This window comes from Psittacula echo (assembly GCF_963264785.1).
Source record: "Psittacula echo genome assembly, chromosome: 23".
Classification (NCBI taxonomy): domain Eukaryota; kingdom Metazoa; phylum Chordata; class Aves; order Psittaciformes; family Psittacidae; genus Psittacula; species Psittacula echo.
This window is the reverse complement of record NC_137748.1, coordinates 916,253-938,134: the sequence shown is the minus strand read 5'-3', so window position 1 is coordinate 938,134 and position 21,882 is coordinate 916,253. Positions and strand designations below refer to the sequence as shown.

General features: G+C 61.8%; 1 protein-coding gene across 1 annotated transcript; it reads right to left on the bottom strand.

Annotated features, from left to right (window-relative positions):
- HDAC5 (histone deacetylase 5) lies at positions 1 to 20,132 on the bottom strand (the record flags this gene model as incomplete). The annotated part of the gene is made up of 27 exons (XM_080633253.1): positions 1 to 132; positions 993 to 1,128; positions 1,234 to 1,318; positions 1,568 to 1,701; positions 1,784 to 1,902; positions 2,246 to 2,343; positions 2,444 to 2,563; positions 2,634 to 2,721; positions 2,795 to 2,850; positions 5,943 to 6,050; positions 6,119 to 6,168; positions 6,251 to 6,371; positions 6,451 to 6,584; positions 7,182 to 7,332; positions 7,571 to 7,783; positions 7,948 to 8,138; positions 8,220 to 8,406; positions 8,908 to 9,027; positions 10,203 to 10,315; positions 10,805 to 10,936; positions 11,017 to 11,144; positions 11,252 to 11,366; positions 11,542 to 11,662; positions 12,551 to 12,729; positions 17,410 to 17,475; positions 19,495 to 19,584; positions 20,051 to 20,132. The coding sequence occupies 27 exons, from the start codon at positions 20,130 to 20,132 to the stop codon at positions 93 to 95; spliced, it is 3,177 nt and encodes a 1,058-aa protein (XP_080489379.1). The 3' UTR covers positions 1 to 92.
- Positions 20,133 to 21,882: the final 1,750 nt, after the last annotated feature.

Here is a 21,882-nt window from a genome sequence, read left to right as displayed (position 1 = left end):
TCCCCACTTTTCTGCCCAATTCCTGCTCTTTTTGTCTCTTTTCCTGCGGTTTTCCAGGTGGTTTTGGGGATTCCCGGGTTTTCCCGGCTCGGTCACAGCGCGGGCTCTGCCTCCATCGGCTCCTCCGCTGGCCTGGGAGGGCGGGAACGCACCGAGATCCGGCTGCACCCCCTCGGCTCCCGCCATGGGGCCCAGCAGGGGGAGGAGCCGCACGTGTGGATCCATGAGGATGCACAGGTATGGGTCCGAGCACCGCCAGGAGCACGCATCCCACCAAGGCCAGGGGGGCTCCATGCACAGCCCATCACACACGTGTCTGTGCGCACACAGCACACGTGTCTCTGCACATGCCAACACATGTGTGTCCTGGCACACACCATCACACACGTGTCTCTGCACACGAGTGTCTCCATGCACACGTGTCCATGCACATGCTATCGCACGTATGACCATGCACACGCTATCGCACGTATGCCCATGCACACGCTATCAAAAGCATGTCCATACACATGCTATTGCACATATGTCCATGCACATGCTATCACACATATGTACATGCACACGCTATCACACATATCTCCACACACACGCTATCACACACGTGTGTCCCTGCACACGCTATCCCCTGTATCCATGCACACGCTATCACACACGTGTGTCCCTGCACACGCTATCCCCTGTATCCATGCACACGCTATCACACACGTGTGTCCCTGCACACGCTATCCCCTGTATCCATGCACACGCTATCACACACGTGTGTCCCTGCACACGCTATCCCCTGTATCCATGCACACGCTATCACACACGTGTGTCCCTGCGCACGCTATCACACACGTGTGTCCCTGCGCATGCTATCACACACGTGTGTCCCTGCGCACGCTATCACACACGTGTGTCCCTGCGCACGCTATCACACACGTGTGTCCCTGCGCACGCTATCACACACGTGTGTCCCTGCGCACGCCATCGCCTGCGTTTCGGGGCCGTACCTGGGCCGGGCGTTGCTGCTCCCCTGCTCTGCCCCCACCGAGAGCTGGGCCATGGCCGAGAGCGCCTCTGCCTCCGCGTCCCCCCCAGCGCTGAGCCACGGGGCCCCCCCGCGCTTCAGAGAGCCCCAGTGCCGGCCTGCGACAGAGACAGCGCCCGTGGGGCACCCCCACAGACAGCTCCCATGGGGCACCCGTGGGGCACGGCCAGCAGCGACACCCCCCGTGCCCCCCCCGGGCTCACTCTGGATCTCGATGACTTTCTCCAGCGCGGCCGCCGCGTTCACGTTCGGTTTCTGCTGCAGCAGGGACGGGTCCAGCGGCTCCAGCTGGGGGGGCACCACGTGAGGACCCCAGCACCCCCCAGCAGCCCCAAACCCAGCAACCGGGTGTCCTGCGGGAGGGTGCCCCCTCGGGGGTGTCTGTGGGTCCCATGGGGGGGGGGGGGTTCATGCAGGGGGTCCCCCAGGGGGTGGTGGGGGTCCCACGGATGGGTGGGGGATGTCCCCATTGGTTTCATGGGGGGGTCCCCATCGGTGGGGGTCACGGGGGGGTGTCCCACGGGGGTGCCCGGGTACCTCCAAGCCCAGCAGGGCGCTCACGCAGGCCTCGGAGGCGTCACAAATGGCAGTGAGGTCGTGCCCCCCCTCGAGCGCCAGCACCACGCGCCCCCCCGCCAGCATCATCAGCTGCTTCGTGAGGTGCCCGAAGCCTGGGGGGGGGGCACAGGGGGGTGACACCGAGCCCTGAGAACCCCCCCCATAGCCCCCCCGTGCCCCCCCCGCCCCGCTCACACTTGGCGCTCACGGAGTAGCCCCCCAGGGGCGAGAGGTGCCCCTCGACGGCGTCGAACCCGGCCGAGACCAGCACCAGCTCAGGGCAGAACTCACTGGCCACCGGCATCACCACGGTCCTGGGGGCACAGGGGGACACCCGGGGCGCAGGGACCCCCCCAGGACGTGGGGATCCTCCCAGGGAGCAGGGACCCCCCCCCAGTGATGGAGGGACCTCACCCAGGACACAAAAGGGACCCCCCAAGGGCACAGGGAACCCCCCCAGGGTGCAGGGACCCCTCCTAGCACCTAAGGAACTGCTGAGGATACAGAGACCCCCTTAAGGGTGTGGGGACCCCCCCAGGACATGGAAGGGACCCCCCCAGGTGCAGAGATCCCTCCTAGGACACAAGGATCTGCCAAGGACATGGGGACCCCCCCAAGGGCACAGGGACCCCCCCAAGGGCCCGGCCCCCTGCTCACCTGAAGGCAGTCAGATACTCCACATCCCCAATGGGGGGGTCCACCCCCCCGGTCCAGGCGATGTTGATGTTGAAGCCCACCCCCAATCCGCTGCCCACCTAAGCACAGCGCGGGTCACCCCCTGCCCGGGGGGGGGGGGGGGGGCACAACACAGGGTGACCCCCCCCATCCATAGGGATCCTCCCCCCATCCCGGTACCTCCTCCGGGGCGCCGCTGCCAGGGAAGAAGTTGCCGTCGTCGTAGCGGTGCAGGGAGATGTAGAGCACGGCCGGGTCGCTGTAGAACGCCTGCTGGGTGCCATTGCCGTGGTGGATGTCCTGGGGGGGGGACAGCGCGTCAGGGACCCCCCCGGCACCGCCGGGACCCCTCGCCATGGGGCAGCCTTACCCAGTCCACGATGAGGATCCTGCTCACGCTGAGCTTCTGCTGCAGCAGCTTGGCCGAGATGGCCACCGAGTTGAAGAAGCAGAAGCCCCTGGGGGGGGCATGGTCAGTGCTGGGGGGGATCCCCGATGTCTCCACCCCCCCCCCCGTGTCCCTGCACTCACATGGCCGCGGACTCCTCAGCGTGGTGCCCCGGCGGGCGGATGACAGCGAAGCCGTTCTGCGGGGACACAGGGACACGCGTGTGACACATGCGGTGCGTGACAGGTGTGTGGTGCGTGTGACACGCGACACACGTGTGCAGCACCACCCATCTGTGCGAGGGTGTGCATGAGGGCTGCTGTGAGTGTGCGCACGTGTGAGGTATGGACGTGCTGTCGTGTTTGTACATGTGTGATGTATGGATGTGCTGCCACGTGTGTACACGTGTGAGGTATGGACGTGCTGTCACATGTGCACATGCGTGATGTATGGATGTACAGGGCGCACACGCTTGCTGCCATACACACGTGCTTGAGACCCATTACAGACACAAGTGAGTGTGAGCCTGCACGGGGGCTGTCGCACCCCCGGGCAAGCGTGCACAAGAGCAGTGCAAGAGCACATGAGGACCATCACACGTGCAGGTAAGCGCACAAGTGAGCTCCATGCACACAGGAGCGTGCGCAAGGACCACGCACAAGCGTGGTGCACACGGATGGTGAACACGGATGATGCACACAATACAACACATGGTGCACATGGATGGTGAACACGGATGGTGCATATGATGCACACATGGATGATGCACATGTTGCACACGTACGGTGCACACAATGTACACGATGCACACACTGATGATGCGCACATGAATGGCGCACACATGGATGATGCACATGGATAATACACACACGGATGATGCACACAAGGATGGTACACACACACACACACGATCCACACACTCACGTGGAAGATGCACACACACTGAACACACAATGCACACACACATACTGCACACACACTGCGCACACACTGCGCACACACACTGCGCACACACACACACTGCGCACACACACACACTGCACACACACACACACTGCACACACACTGCGCACACACACTGCACACACACTGCGCACACACACTGGACGCACACACACACTACACACACACACACTGCACACACACTGCGCACACACACACACTGCACACACACACACTGCACACGCACTGCGCACACACACTGGACGCACACACACACACTGCATGCACGCACGCACACTGCACGCACGCACACTGCACACACACTGCACATACACACGCACACACACACACTGCACACACACACTGCACACATACACACTGCACACACACACTGAACACACACACTGCACACACACTGCACACACACTGCACGCACACACTGCACGCACACACACTGCACACACTGCACACACACACTGCACACACACACTGCACACACACAATGCACACACACTGCACACACACACACTGCACACACACTGCACACACACTGCACACACTGCACACACACTGCACACACACACTGCACACACACACAATGCACACACACTGCACACACACACACTGCACACACACACTGCACACACACTGCACACACACACACTGCACACACACACACTGCACACACACACTGCACACACACACACTGCACACACACACACTGCACACACACACTGCACACACACTGCACACACACACACACTGCACACACACACACGGCACACACACTGCACACACACACACAATGCACACACACTGCACACACACTGCACACACACACACACACTGCACACACTCTGCACACACATACACACACTGCACACACACACTGCACATACACTGCACACACACTGCACACACTCTGCACACACACTGCACACGCGCACACACACACACACTGCACACACACACACTCTGCACACACACTGCACACACACACTGCACACACTCTGCGCACACACACACACTGCACACACACTCTGCACACACACTGCACACACACTGCACACACTCTGCACACACACTGCACACACACACACACTGCACACACACACACACACTCTGCACACACACTGCACACACACACTGCACACACACACTGCACACACACACTGCACACACTCTGCACACACTCTGCACACACACTGCACACACACTGCACACACACTGCACACACACTGCACACACACACACTGCACACACACTGCACACACACACTGTACACACACTGTACAAACACACACTGCACACACCCTGCACACACTCTGCACACACACTGCACACACACACACACTGCACACACACACTGCACACACACTGCACACACACTGTACACACACACACACACTGCACACACTCTGCACACACACTGCACACACACACACACTGCACACACACTGCACACACACTGCACACACACACACTGCACACACACTGCACACACACACACACACTGCACACACACTGCACACACACACTGCACACACACTGCACACACACACTGCACGCACACACTGCACGCACACACTGCACGCACACACACACTGCACACACACTGCACACACACACACACACACTGCACACACACTGCACACACACTGCACACACACACTGCACACACACTGCACACACACACACACTGCACACACACTGCACACACACACACACACACACTGCACACACACTGCACACACACACTGCACACACACACTGCACACACACACTGCATGCACACACACACACTGCACGCACACACACACTGCACACACACTGCACACACACACTGCACGCACACACTGCACGCACACACACACTGCACACACACACTGCACGCACACACACACACTGCACGCACACACACACACTGCACGCACACACACACACTGCACGCACACACACACTGCACACACACTGCACACACACACTGCACGCACACACTGCACGCACACACTGCACGCACACACTGCACACACACACTGCACACACACACTGCACGCACACACTGCACGCACACACTGCACGCACACACTGCACACACACACACACTGCACACACACTGCACACACACACTGCACGCACACACTGCACGCACACACACACTGCACGCACACACTGCACGCACACACTGCACACACACACTGCACACACACACTGCACGCACACACTGCACGCACACACTGCACGCACACACTGCACGCACACACTGCACACACACACTGCACGCACACACTGCACACACACAATGCACGCACACACTGCACGCTGTCTCACTCACTCCCCTGCTCTCACCCGGATCTCCCCAGCCGCCACCTTGAAGGCGAGCTCAAGCAGGCAGCCCACGGCCGTGCGCACGGCGCTGGGTGAGTGCAGCTCGTTCCACACCGTGTCGCTGTCCACCTGCGGGGGCACGGGGGGGTCACACCAGGACACGGGGACACCCGGACCCCCCTGCTGCAGGGACTCACCCCGATGCCGCCGCACGGCAGCACCGCGTACGTCTTCTGGGTGATGGGACCTGCGGGACGGAGCGCGGCGATGGGCGCGATGGGGACAGCGCAGGTGCCCCCCCCCCAAACTGGGGACCCCCCAGCTCCTACCCAGCAGCTTCTTGCTGTCGAGCTTCTGGCGGTTGAGGGGGCTGGTGCCGTAGAGCAGCGCGTGGTGCTCTGAGTGCACCGTCTGGATCTCCTCCAGCGTCGCCTTCCTGCCCCGGATGCGCTGGGAGGGACGCAGCGAATGGGGTGACCCCCCCCACATAAAGGGGATGACAAGGGAGGGCCCCCTCCGCCGTCCTCACCTCGCACTTGCCCAGCAGCCCCGTTTCCTGCAGCCGGGACCAGATGCTCTGGATGCGGCCGGCGTGCTCCGGGTGGATGTTGGTGTTCCCGCACGTGCACTGGTGCTTCAGCATGAAGGTGTCGTACACCAGCCCTGCAGGGCAGCGGGATCCAATGGGATTGCCCAGGCACAACAAGGGATGGAGAACCCCACAGAACACAGGGATCCGACGGGACAGGGGGAGGCAATGGGAACCTGGGCACCCCAAGGGATGGGGAACCCCATAGAACACAGGGATCCAATACGATATGGGGATTCACTGGGACATGAGGAACCCTGGACACCGCAAGAGGTGGAAAACCCCATATAACACAGAGATCCAATGGACATGGGGATCCAATGGGACACAAGGAATCCTGGGCACCCCAAGGGACGGAAAACCCCGTATGATGCAGGGATTCCATGGGACACAGGGAAGCCATGCATGGGGATCCAATGGAACATGGGGAACCCCGGGCACCCCAAAGGATGGGGAAATCTATGGGAGAGGAGGACCCAGTGGGACATGGGCACTCCAGGGCACCCTGAAGACCCTCGTGGGACACGGGGATCCCATGGGATAGGGGGGTCCCCAGGCACCCCAAGGGATGGGAGCACCCGGGGACAGAGGGATCCTATGGACCTCTGTGCTTCCTATGGGAGAGGGGGATCCCTGGCAATGGGCACCCCAAGGGCCGGGCCCCCCCGTACCTGTGCTGAAGCGGAGCTGGGGGCCCCCGTCAGGAGGGGGGGGGCGGGTGCTGGGGGGGGACGAGTGCGCGCGAGCGAGCGCCGGGTGCGGCAGCGCCAGCAGTGCCGGGGGGGGGCCTGGGAACAGCGGCAGCGGCGCCTCGGGAAGCGCCTGGGGAGGGGATCCCCGTTAGAGCCCCCCCCATCAGCACCGGGACATCCATGAGACCCCCCCATCAGCACCGGGACATCCATGAGACCCCCCCATCAGCACCAGGACATCCATGAGACCCCCCCCATCAGCACCGGGACATCCATGAGACCCCCCTCATCAGCACCAGGAGCCCCCCATCAGCACCGGGACATCCATGAGACCCCCCCATCAGCACCGGGCCCCCCCCGGCTCTCACCTGCTGAAAGGGGCCCCCCAGCTCGGGGCCGTCGGGGCCCTCGGGCTCATCCCCGCTGCCTCCCGGCTCCTCGGGGTCCCGGGGGGGGTCCAAGGGCACAGGGGGGGCCTCCTGGTCCTGCGGGGGGGGCGACTGCTGCTCCGTCAGCTCCTCCTCTGTCTCCTCGCGGTGCGTGGGGGGGGCCCGCGGGAGCTCCCCGGCCTTGGGCAGCAGCTGGGGGGGGGCACAGTGACCCATAGCACCCGTAGTACCCCATAGCGCCCCATAGCATGCCACAGCGCTCCATAAACACCCCATAGCACCCCTTAAGCACCCCACAGCGCTCCACAACACCCCACAGCGCTCCACAACACCCCATATCTACCCCACAGCCCCACCTTGCCGAGCGGGACCTGCTGCTTGTCGAGGAAGTGGTGCTGGAGGGCGCCGTGGGGCAGCGCCTGCGGGCTCTGGGGCAACGGGGACGACTGCGTGCGGCTCAGGGGCCGGTGCCGCGGCAGCTTCGGCACCGCCCGCACGGAGCCCGCGCGGTCACCGGGGGCCAGCGCGGGGCGGGCGTGGAGCGGGACTGCGGGAAAGGGGACGCTGAGGCCCGGGGGGGGGGGGGAGGGCACGGGGAGGGCTCCGGGGGTCCCGGTCCGCGCCTCACCCGCCAGGAGCCCGCTCTGCTGCCGCGCCTGTTCCAGCAGCAGCACGCGCTGCAGCAGCGACCCGGGGCCGGCCGCGGGGTCCCCGTCCAGCGCCGCTGCCCCCGCCAGCAGCGAGGGGGCGCTCAGGAGCTGCGCGGGCAGCGCGGCCGCGGGGCGCAGCGCGGGGGGGGCGCGCTCGGGCTCCACCTGCGGGACAGAGTCAGGGCCCCCCCCGCGGGTCCCCATCCAACCCCAGGGGGTCACCACCACCCCCCCCCCCCCCACGGGTTCCAGGCCCCCACATTGACCCTAGAGGGTTCCAGGTCCCTGCGCCACCCCCCTGGGTGTCCCCCCCTGCCATAGCCCCTGTGCCTCTGCCATGGGTCCCCATCCAACCCTATGGGGTCCCAAGTCCCCATGCCCCACTATGGGTTCCCACAACAGCCCAATGGGGTTCCTACCCCTTATGGTGTCCCAAGTTCCCCTGACTCCCCATAGCAACCCTATGGGTCCCAGGTCTCCCTGCCACCACCGAGGGGTTCCCCATACCAACCCTATGGGGCCCCAGGTCCCACCCAATGGGATCCCTACCCCCCCCCGCCCCGATGTCCCATGTCCCCTGTGGGTCCCCATAGCAACCCAATCAGGTCCCTGCCACCCTCCCATAGGGTCCCCTATTGACGCTATGGCCCCCCCGGTGCTGCTCACGGGGAGGGGGGGGCCGGGCCCTGGCAGCCCCAGGGAGATGTTGGGCAGCGACGGGGACGTGTAGAGGCTGAGCTGGGGCACGGCATCGAGGGGCAGCGCCCGGGGCTGCGGCAGGAGCTGCTGCAGGAACACGCGAGGGACGTGCCATGGACACGCCATCAACATGCCAGCGACACACCATGGACATGCCGTTGACGTACCAGTGACACGCCATCAACATGCCAGCGACACACCATGGACATGCCGTTGACGTACCAGTGACACGCCATCAACATGCCAGCGACACACCATGGACATGCCATTGACATACCAGTGACACGCCATCAACATGCCAGCGACACACCATGGACATGCCATTGACGTACCAGTGACACACCATCAACATGCCAGCGACACACCATGGACATGCCATTGACATACCAGTGACACGCCATCAACATGCCAGCGACACACCATGGACATGCCATTGATGTACCAGTGACACGCCATCAACATGCCAGTGACACACCATGGACATGCCATTGACGTACCAGTGACACGCCATCAACATGCCAGTGACACACCATGGACATGCCATTGACGTACCAGTGACACGCCATCAACATGCCAGTGACACACCATGGACATGCCAGTGACACACCATGGACATACAATGTACGTGCTAGTGACATACCAGTAACATGCCATGGACACGCCATTGACACGCCAATGACACTCCATCAACATGCCATTGACACACCATGGACATGCCATTGGCAAGGTGTGAACATACCAGTAGCATGCCATTGACGCTCCAGTGACAGGTGAGCAACATGTCATTAACACATTACCGACACACCACTGGCATGCACACCTGCGAGCTGCAGTTCTTACAGATGCACGTGCCTGAGCACACGCGTGCACCCAGAACACGCACACACCCAAACACCTGTGTGCACACACCAAATGCATATATGGAACGTGATACATGCATGCACACAGCACATCAATGGCTGGACGCATCTGAACACGTGGACACCCTGAGCACGCTAACAGCACACACGTGCACATGGTCACTCACACGGCACACACGTGTACATGTCACTCACATGACACACACATGTACATGTTGCTCACAGGACACACGTGCACACCCTCACTCACATGACACACATGTGCACGTCGCTCACATGACGCACACGTGTACGTGTCGCTCACATGACGCACGCGTGTACGTGTCGCTCACATGACGCATGCGTGTACGTGTCGCTCACATGACGCACGCGTGTACGTGTCGCTCACGCGTGTGGCCGTACCTGCGCGGGGATGTTGGGCACGGAGCCCGTGAGCCCATTCTCGGCGCTGGGGGAGCTGTTGGGGGAGCTGGGCCCAGAGCCGGGGGCGCTGCTGCTGCTGCTCACGGAGCACACTGCAGGGGGAACACGTATGTTACACACGTGTTACGTGTGCACACGCAGCACACAGAGCACACACAGAGCACACACAGCACACGTGTGCACACAGAGCACATGTGCACACACAGAGCACACAGCATGTGTGCATGTTACACACGTGTGCACAAGTGCGTCTGTCGCTCAAGCACATGCAATCACACATGTGCAGATGTGCTGAGCAAGCATGAATGTGCACAAGCACTCATGTGCACACGTGTCGCAGGAGCTGGGAGCAGGAAGGGGACACTGGCACCCATGATCCCATCATTCCCATTGCTCCCACAGCTCCCATGGCTATGACCACTCCAACGGCTCCCATCACTCCCATGGCTCTCACCATTCCCATGGCTCCCATCACTCCAACAGCTCCCATCACTCCCATGGCTTCCATGGGCTCCCATCATTCCCATCACACCCGCTGCTCCCATCATTTCCATGGCTCCCATGCTCCCGTTCCCGCTCACCCGTGATCTCCACGGCTCTCTTCCTGCAGGCGCTGAGCACGGCTCCGTCCTTCCTGCGCAGCAAGGGGCTGCTCCGGCGCTCGGCCACCTTCTGCTTCAGCCGGGAGCGGACCTTCAGGTTGGGCTCCGACGCTGGGGGGGGGGGGCACACGTCAGCCGGGGGGGGTCTCTGTACCCTGCATCCCCCCATCCATCCCTGTCCCAGCACCCACCGGTCTTGCGGAGCGGGAAATCATCCCGGGAATCGTAGGTCCCGAGCAGGGGGGGGCGATAGGACGGGGGGGTCCCGGGGCTGCCCGCCTGGGGAGGGGAGCTCTGGTCCAACGACGTGTGATGGGCCCTGGGGTGAGGGGTGATACAGAGCCCATCGCTCTGATACCTGCCCCCATTGGGAGCAGGGGGTCCCCCCAACAAGAGGGGCCTGGGGAGGGCCAGGGGGGCACCCACCAACAAGTGGGGTGCTGGGGGAGGGAATGGTTGGGGGGGGCCGTGCCCGGCTCCTTCGTTTTGCTGAGCAGGAACTCCTGGAGCTTCAGCTTCACCTCCGTGCTGGCGATGGCGCCTGGGGGGACACTGGGGTTGGGGGCACACAGCACAGACCCCCCCAGCCCCACTGCACCCCAACCCCCCCCCACCTCCAGAACAGCCCCCACCTCTGCTCCCAGCCCCCCGGAACCCCCCCAAGGATCCTCCCATAGGACCCAGCAGGACCCCTTGGGCCCCCCCCCCCCGCTCACTGTCCCGGCCGCGCTCCTTGCGCAGCTGCTCCAGGCGCTGCTGCTCCAGCTCCTCCCGCTGCCGCTGCCGCTGCTGCTCCAGCTCCTGCTGCCGGCGCGCGGCCAGAGCCTCCTGCTGCTGCTGCTGCCCCGCAGCGGGACCTCAGCACCGCGCCGGAGCCACCGCTGCGGCCCCACGGCTCCAGCACCCCCGATCCCACCCCATGGCTCCATCGCCACCAAACTCCATCCAATGGCTCCATCACCCCAACCAGTGCCCCGCATCTCCATCACCCTCCTAATCTCCCCAATAGCTCCACCACCCCAGATGGGTGATGTCCCCTATCCCAATTAACCCCTGATCTTCCTCCAATGGCTCCATCACCATGGCCAGGTGATGCTCTCCAGCTCCATCACCCCCAATCTCCCCCCAGATGCTCCACTCCCCCAGACAGGTGACGCCCTTCAGCTCCATCACCCCCAATTCCACCAGCACCCCAGCCAATAGCCCACATCTCCATCTCCTCCAATGGCTCCATCACCCCAGACACGACACCCCACATCTCCATCACCACAACAACTCCATCACCACAGACTCGTAATGCCCCACATCTCCACCACCCCAACGGCTCCATCCCCCCAATGGCTCCATCACCCCAGACAGGCAATACCCCACATCTCCATCCCCCCAATGGCTCCATCCCCCCAATGGCTCCATCCCCCCAGACAGGCAATACCCCACATCTCCATCCCCCCAATGGCTCCATCACCCCAGACAGGCAATACCCCACATCTCCATCCCCCCAATGGCTCCATCCCCCCAATGGCTCCATCCCCCCAACGGCTCCATTCCCCAATGGCTCCATCCCCCCAATGGCTCCATCACCCCAGACAGGCAATACCCCACATCTCCATCCCCCCAATGGCTCCATCCCCCCAGACAGGCAATACCCCACATCTCCATCCCCCCAATGGCTCCATCCCCCCAACGGCTCCATCCCCCCAACGGCTCCATCCCCCCGGCAGGCACCTTGAGGTGGTTCTGGAGCTGCGCCTCGTGCTGGCGCGTGAGGTGCTCGTGCTGCTTCTGGAACTCGGCGAACAGGAGCTGCTTCTGGAGCTGCTGCTGCTGCCTCAGGGCCTCCAGCTCCCGCTGCAGCTGCCGCTCCCGCGCCACCGCAGCCAGCACCGGCCCCGGCGCCTCCGGCCCTGCCGCACCCAGCGGGGTCTGAGGGGGCTCAGGGGCCGTTGGGGGGGGCCATGGGGGGGTTGCGGTGTCAGGGATCAGCCCCCTCCTATCAGAGCCCCGCACCCCCAAACAGGGGTCACCCTGAGCTCAGCCCCATTTACAACACGCACCAATGGGGGGGAGATTGAGCCCCCCCAAACACGGACGCCACCAACACCCAGGGGGAAGGGGGGGGCCGATCACAAAGGAGCAACCAGCACCCATAGAACAACCAGCACCCATAGAGCAACCAGCACCCATAGAGCAACCAGCACCCATAGAGCAACCAGCACTCATAGAGCAACCAGCACCCCACAGACCAACCAGCACCCATAGAGCAACCAGCACCCATAGAACAACCAGCACCCATAGAACAACCAGCACCCATAGAGCAACCAGCACCCATAGAGCAACCAGCACCCATAGAGCAACCAGCACCCATAGAACAACCAGCACCTATAGAGCAACCAGCACCCACAGACCAACCAGCACCCACAGACCAACCAGCACCCATAGAGCAACCAGCACCCCCATAAACCAACCAGCACCCATAGACCAACCAGCACCCATAGAGCAACCAGCACCCATAGAACAACCAGCACCCACAGACCAACCAGCACCCACAGACCAACCAGCACCCATAGAACAACCAGCACCCATAGAGCAACCAGCACCCCCATAAACCAACCAGCACCCATAGACCAACCAGCACCCATAGAACAACCAGCACCCATAGAGCAACCAGCACCCATAGAGCAACCAGCACCCACAGACCAACCAGCACCCACAGACCAACCAGCACCCATAGAACAACCAGCACCCATAGAGCAACCAGCACCCCCATAAACCAACCAGCACCCATAGACCAACCAGCACCCCACAGACCAACCAGCACCCATAGAGCAACCAGCACCCATAGAACAACCAGCACCCCATAGAGCAACCAGCACCCATAGAACAACCAGCACCCATAGACCAACCAGCACCCATAGAACAACCAGCACCCCACAGACCAACCAGCACCCCATAAACCAACCAGCACCCATAGAGCAACCAGCACCCCCACAGACCAACCAGCACCCATAGAACAACCAGCACCCATAGAGCAACCAGCACCCATAGAGCAACCAGCACCCCATAGAGCAACCAGCACCCATAGAACAACCAGCACCCATAGAGCAACCAGCACCCATAGAACAACCAGCACCCCATAGAGCAACCAGCACCCATAGAACAACCAGCACCCATAGACCAACCAGCACCCATAGAACAACCAGCACCCCACAGACCAACCAGCACCCCATAAACCAACCAGCACCCATAGAGCAACCAGCACCCCCACAGACCAACCAGCACCCATAGAACAACCAGCACCCCACAGACCAACCAGCACCCATAGAACAACCAGCACCCATAGAGCAACCAGCACCCATAGAGCAACCAGCACCCACAGAGCAACCAGCACCCTTAGAGCAACCAGCACCCATAGAGCAACCAGCACCCATAGAGCAACCAGTACTCATAGAGCAACCAGCACCCATAGAGCAACCAGCACCCATAGAGCAACCAGCACCCATAGAGCAACCAACACCCTTAGAGCAACCAGCACCCATAGAGCAACCAGCACCCATAGAGCAACCAGTACTCATAGAGCAACCAGCACCCATAGAACAACCAGCACCCTTAGAGCAACCAGCACCCTTAGAGCAACCAGCACCCTTAGAGCAACCAGCACCCCCATAAACCAACCAGCACCCATAGAGCAACCAGCACCCATAGAGCAACCAGCACCCATAGAGCAACCAGCACTCGTAGAACAACCAGCACCCATAGAACAACCAGCACCCACAGACCAACCAGCACCCACAGACCAACCAGCACCCATAGAACAACCAGCACCCCCATAAACCAACCAGCACCCATAGAGCAACCAGCACCCATAGAGCAACCAGCACCCATAGAACAACCAGCACCCATCGAGCAACCAGCACCCCATAAACCAACCAGCACCCCATAAACCAACCAGCACCCATAGAGCAACCAGCACCCCATAAACCAACCAGCACCCCATAAACCAACCAGCACCCCATAAACCAACCAGCACTCATAGAGCAACCAGCACCCCCACAGATCAACCAGCACCCATACAGCAACCAGCACCCATACAGCAACCAGCACCCATAGAACAACCAGCACCCCATAGACCAACCAGCACCCATAGAGCAACCAGCACCCCACAGAGCAACCAGCACCCCACAGAGCAACCAGCACCCCATAGAACAACCAGCACCCATAGAGCAACCAGTACTCATAGAACAACCAGCACCCATAGAGCAATCAGCACCCACAGACCAACCAGCACCCACAGACCAACCAGCATCCATAGAACAACCAGCACCCATAGAGCAACCAGCACCCATAGAGCAACCAGCACCCCCATAGAGCAACCAGCACCCCCATAGAGCAACCAGCACCCATAGAGCAACCAGCACCCCCATAAACCAACCAGCACCCATAGGGCAACCAGCACTTGTAGAACAACCAGTACTCATAGAGCAACCAGCACCCATAGAACAACCAGCACCCATAGAGCAACCAGCACCCATAGACCAACCAGCACCCATAGAGCAACCAGCACCCATAGAACAACCAGCACCCATAGAACAACCAGCTCCCATAGAACAACCAGCACCCATAGACCAACCAGCACTCACAGAGCAACCAGCACCCATAGACCAACCAGCACCCATAGAGCAACCAGCACCCATAGAACAACCAGCACCCATAGAACAACCAGCACCCCATAGAACAACCAGCACCCATAGAACAACCAGCACCCATAGACCAACCAGCACTCACAGACCAACCAGCACCCATAGACCAACCAGCACCCATAGAGCAACCAGCACCCATAGAACAACCAGCACCCATAGACCAACCAGCACCCACAGAGCAACCAGCACCCATAGACCAACCAGCACTCACAGAGCAACCAGCACCCATAGACCAACCAGCACCCATAGAGCAACCAGCACCCATAGAGCAACCAGCACCCATAGAGCAACCAGCACCCATAGAGCAACCAGCACCCATAGAACAACCAGCACCCATAGAACAACCAGCACCCATAGAACAACCAGCACCCATAGAGCAAGCAGCATCCATAGACCAACCAGCATCCATAGAGCAACCAGCACCCCATAGAACAACCAGCACCCATAGAGCAACCAGAACCCATAGAACAACCAGTACCCATAGAACAACCAGCACTCATAGAACAACCAGCACCCATAGAGCAACCAGCACCCCATAGAACAACCAGCACCCATAGAACAACCAGCACCCATAGAGCAACCAGCACCCATAGAGCAACCAGCACTCATAGAGCAACCAGCACCCATAGAACAACCAGCACCCATAGAGCAACCAGCACCCATAGAGCAACTAGCACCCATAGAACAACCAGCACCCATAGAGCAACCAGCACCCATAGAGCAACCAGCACCCCATAGACCAACCAGCACTCATAGAGCAACCAGCACCCATAGAGCAACCAGCACCCATAGAGCAACCAGCACCCCATAGAACAACCAGCACCCATAGAGCAACCAGCACCCATAGAGCAACCAGCACCCATAGAGCAACCAGCACCCCATAGACCAACCAGCACTCATAGAGCAACCAGCACCCATAGAGCAACCAGCACCCATAGAGCAACCAACACCCATAGAACAACCAGCACCCATAGAGCAACCAGCACCCCATAGAGCAACCAGCACCCATAGAACAACCAGCACCCATAGAGCAACCAGCACCCCATAGACCAACCAGCACTCATAGAGCAACCAGCACCCATAGAGCAACCAGCACCCATAGAGCAACCAGCACCCATAGAGCAACCAGCACCCATAGAGCAACCAACACCCATAGAACAACCAGCACTCATAGAGCAACCAGCACCCATAGAGCAACCAGCACCCATAGAGCAACCAACACCCATAGAGCAACCAGCACCCCATAGGACAACCAGCACCCACAGAACAACCAGCACCCACAGAACAACCAGCACCCATAGAGCAACCAGCACCCATAGAACAACCAGCACCCATAGACCAACCAGCACCCATAGAGCAACCAGCACCCATAGACCCACCAGCACCCATAGAACAACCAGCACCCATAGACCAACCAGCACCCATAGAGCAACCAGCACCCATAGAACAACCAGCACCCATAGACCAACCAGCACTCATAGAGCAACCAGCACCCATAGACCAACCAGCACCCATAGAGCAACCAGCACCCATAGAACAACCAGCACCCATAGACCCACCAGCACCCATAGAACAACCAGCACCCATAGACCAACCAGCACCCATAGAGCAACCAGCACCCATAGAACAACCAGCACCCATAGACCAACCAGCACTCATAGAGCAACCAGCCGCTCCCAGTCTAACCCAGCCCTAGGGCTGGGGGTCCTGTGGGTCATGGGGATGCAGGAAGCGGGAACTGGGACCCTCCTTGTGCCCCCTCCAGGCCCCCCCTGGGTCCCTGCCATGGGGCACCCGCCCCCTTGCACACTCCCATTCACCAACAGTGGGAGCCAGGCCGGGTTTGGGGGGGCGGGGGGGAGGGAGGACACCCCCCCCCACACTCACCTGGGCCGGGCAGGAGCTGGGTGTGGGGCAGGAGCTCCAGGGAGGGCTCACGGCCAGACCCCCCCTCTGCAGAGAAACAGCCCCATGGGCCCCATAGACATCATGGGGGGCCCCAAACCAGCCTCAACCCCCCCCAAACCAGCCACCCCCCTCCACAGGGCAGCCAGGAGCCACTGAGCATCCCCCAGGCGAGGGGGGGTCCATCCCGGGCAGAGCGATCCTGGCCCCCCCAAGCCAGGCTCATCGCCCCAGTGCCTGGCAATAACCGGTTACAAACAGGGCTCGGGGGGGACCAGGATGTCTCCCGTGGGATGGGGAGCACCATGACCCCCCCATAGCACACAGCCCCATAACCCCCCCGCCCCATCCTGTCCCCCCCAGCTCCTCATTGCTGGGGATGTCAACCCCAATCAGCGCTGCTGGGAATGAACCCTGGGATAGGCAATGCCCCCCCCTTCCCAATGCAACCCCCAAGCAAGGATGGGGGGGTCTCAGCATGGGGGGGGGGCACAGATATGGGCTCAGCACTGACATCAGTGACCCACAGTGGGGGGGGTGATGGGGGGGTGAGGTGGGGACCCCCCCATGGACAGGAGCCACGTTTATTTACCGGGATGCTCATCCCAAGCCAAGGCTTTTAATAACCGGGATATTTCTGGCCTGGGCCCCCCCGGCGCTGGGGGTTGACGTCAGCCCGGCTATTCCTGGTGCTGCTGCGGGCAGGAGGCCACCGGGATGGGCCCCGCCGGTGCCGGACCCCGGCGGGCAGGGAATGGGCAGGGAGATGGGAGCAGGCAGGGGCCGGGATGTGCAGCCCCATCCAGATGTGGTGCACAGCTGTGCGCTGGGATGAGGGGGACAACGGGGACCCCAACAGGGGTGGAGGAGCTTGGGGGGGGGTGCTCGGTCCCATGGAACATCCTGGTGCAGCCGAGCTCGGAGGAGAGCGCTATGGGGCATGGAGCACCCAAAGGGACCCCCAAAGAGCAACTGGGGACCCCTCTGTTGTGTGCCCCAGAGACCGGCCCAACCTCATCCCATGGGAGCAGCCCCCGGACCTGGCCGGGGATGGAGCGGGATGGCCGGGCTGCGTCCCCACGGCCCAGTGCCACCGCTCCACGCGCCAGCCCCGTGCCGGGCAATGCTCCAGCAACAGCAGTGGGTGGATAAGGTGGGAGTCTGGGGACACGGGGACACCCCCCCCATCCCATCCCATTCACCAGGGAGCCCCAGGCTCCAGCTGCCCCATGCACCACAATGCGCAGGGTCCCACGTGTCCGGATGCCACCGGCATTCCCATCGGGATAATGACAGGGTGGCTTCGAGAAGGAGCTGGTGGCAGCCGGTCCACGTGGCGGGTGTCACCGGGGGGGGTCACCCCGTGTCCCGACACCCCCACATCCAACCGGATTCAGGATGCTGTGACCGGCCCCTGCCTCAGCTTCCCCCTATGGATGCCGGAGCTCCGGGATCCCCGGGATGGGGGCTCCGGTGCTGTGCCCAGCGCCTGTCTCGCACCGTGACACCGGCAGCGGCACCAACGGCGCATGGCAACGGCGACGGGTCCGACATCCCGACAGCACGGGGGGGGCCGGGACCACGACCCCACACACACAACGGGATGGACGGGGCTGCACCGGGATGGACGGGGCTGCACCGGGATGGATGGGGCTGCACCGGGATGGATGGGGCTGCACCGGGATGGACGGGGCTGCACCGGGATGGAAGGGGCTGCACCGGGATGGACGGGGCTGCACCGGGATGGAAGGGGCTGCACCGGGATGGATGGGGCTGCACCGGGATGGACGGGGCTGCACCGGGACGGATGGGGCTGCACCGGGACGGATGGGGCTGCACCGGGATGGAAGGGGCTGCACCGGGATGGATGGGGCTGCACCGGGGATGGACGGGGCTGCACCGGGATGGAAGGGGCTGCACCGGGATGGATGGGGCTGCACCGGGATGGAAGGGGCTGCACCGGGATGGATGGGGCTGCACCGGGATGGATGGGGCTGCACCGGGATGGATGGGGCTGCACCGGGGATGGACGGGGCTGCACCGCTGCGGCCCCCCCGCGGCTCTCACCTGCATCACTCGGGGGCTCCATGGTGCCGGGGGGGCCGCGCTCCGGTGGTGCCGTCAGCGCCAGGGCTGCGCCCGCGGGGAACGAGAGCCCTGCGGGACCCGGCGTCAGCACCGCGGCCCCCCCCGAGACCGGCCCCCCCCAAGCCCAGCACTGGGGTCCCGGCGTCGAGGACGGGCAGGATGCGGCCCCCGGGAAGGGGGTGCGGGTCCGAGGGGTGCCCGCAGGGGATGGGGGGCACGGGGGGATTACACAAGGCTCCGCATTGGAACTGGGGGGGGGGGCACGCACAGCCCATAGGGACACGGGTGACCCCCCCCGCACCGCAGCGGGCCCGGACCCAGCCCCACGGGGGGTCACGCACGCACAGACCCGCGGGGAAGGGGGGGGCACACACGATGGGTCCCGGCGCTGCAGTGACCCCCCCGCACCCCCAACTGCAAAATCTCCCATTGCAAAGCCCCCCCCAACCGCACGGACCCCCCACAGCGCTGCCCCCCACAGGCCCCCCCCGGCCCCCCCATGGCACAGCCTCCCCACAGCCCCCCCCCCCCGTACCTGGCCGCTGCCCGCCCCGCGCGCACGCCGCCGCCCCTCCTCCATCTTTGCCGCGCGGCCCCGCCCGCCCCGACAACAACATTCGGTGACGTCACTCGCCGTCACGTGACGGGGCCCGCGCGCTAAAAATAGACCCGCGCGCACAAGAGCCCCCCCTGCGAAAACACAGCCCCGGGCGTGCAACGGCACGTGACCGAGTGTGCAACGGCACGTGACCAGGTGTGAGTGTACAACAGCACAGGAGTGACAGTGTGTGCGTCTGCACTGAGTGCTGGTGTGCACTGACACGTGTGTGAGTGTGCACTGACACGTGTGTGTGTGCACTGACACGTGTGTGAGTGTGCACTGACACGTGTGTGAGTGTGCACTGACACGTGTGTGTGTGCACTGACACGTGTGTGAGTGTGCACTGACACGTGTGTGTGTGCACTGACACGTGTGTGAGTGTGCACTGACATGTGTGTGTGCACTGACACGTGTGTGAGTGTGCACTGACACGTGTGTGTGTGCACTGACACGTGTGTGTGCACTGACACGTGTGTGAGTGTGCACTGACACGTGTGTGTGTGCACTGACACGTGTGTGAGTGTGCACTGACACGTGTGTGAGTGTGCACTGACACGTGTGTGTGTGCACTGACACGTGTGTGTGCACTGACACGTGTGTGTGTGTGCACTGACACGTGTGTGTGTGCACTGACACGTGTGTGAGTGTGCACTGACACGTGTGTGTGTGCACTGACACGTGTGTGAGTGTGCACTGACACGTGTGTGAGTGTGCACTGACACGTGTGTGTGTGCACTGACACGTGTGTGAGTGTGCACTGACACGTGTGTGTGTGCACTGACACGTGTGTGTGTGCACTGACACGTGTGTGAGTGTGCACTGACACGTGTGTGTGCACTGACACGTGTGTGTGTGCACTGACACGTGTGTGTGCACTGACACGTGTGTGTGTGCACTGACACGTGTGTGTGCACTGACACGTGTGTGAGTGTGCACTGACACGTGTGTGTGTGCACTGACACGTGTGTGTGCACTGACACGTGTGTGTGTGTGCACTGACACGTGTGTGAGTGTGCACTGACATGTGTGTGTGTGTGCACTGACACGTGTGTGAGTGTGCACTGACACGTGTGTGAGTGTGCCCTGTGTGCTGCTGTGAACTAATGCACATTGGAGTGTGTACCGTACACATGTGAGAGCGCGTGTGAGTGCGTCTCAAGGACTGGTGTGCAATGGCACGTGCATGTGTGCAGGAAGTGCTGTGTGCAATGACACGCGTGTGAGTGTGCACTAAGTGCTGCTGTGCACCGGTGCACATGTGAGAGCACGTGCTAGTGTACCCTGTGTGCTCCTGTGCATTAATGCACGTGTGTGTGTGCACCATGGGTGTGTGCACGTGTGCCGGGTTGGTGTGCAGCTGCACATGCGTGTGCACTCACAGTCACACTCACACTCATACAGTCACACACACAGAGTCACACAGTCACACTCACACTCACACAGTCACACTCACACACATACAGTCACACTCACACAGTCACACAGTCACACAGTCACACTCACACAGTCACACACATATACAGTCACACTCACAGTCACACACACTCACACTCATACAGTCACACTCACACTTACAGCCACGCTCACACACACACACAATCACAGTCATGCTCACACAGTCACAGTCACACTCACAGTCACACTCACTCGCTCATACTCACACAACCACACTCACAGTCACACAGTCATGCTCACTCACACAGTCACACTCACACACTCTCACTCATACACAGTCACTCACACAGTCACACTCACACAGTCTCACT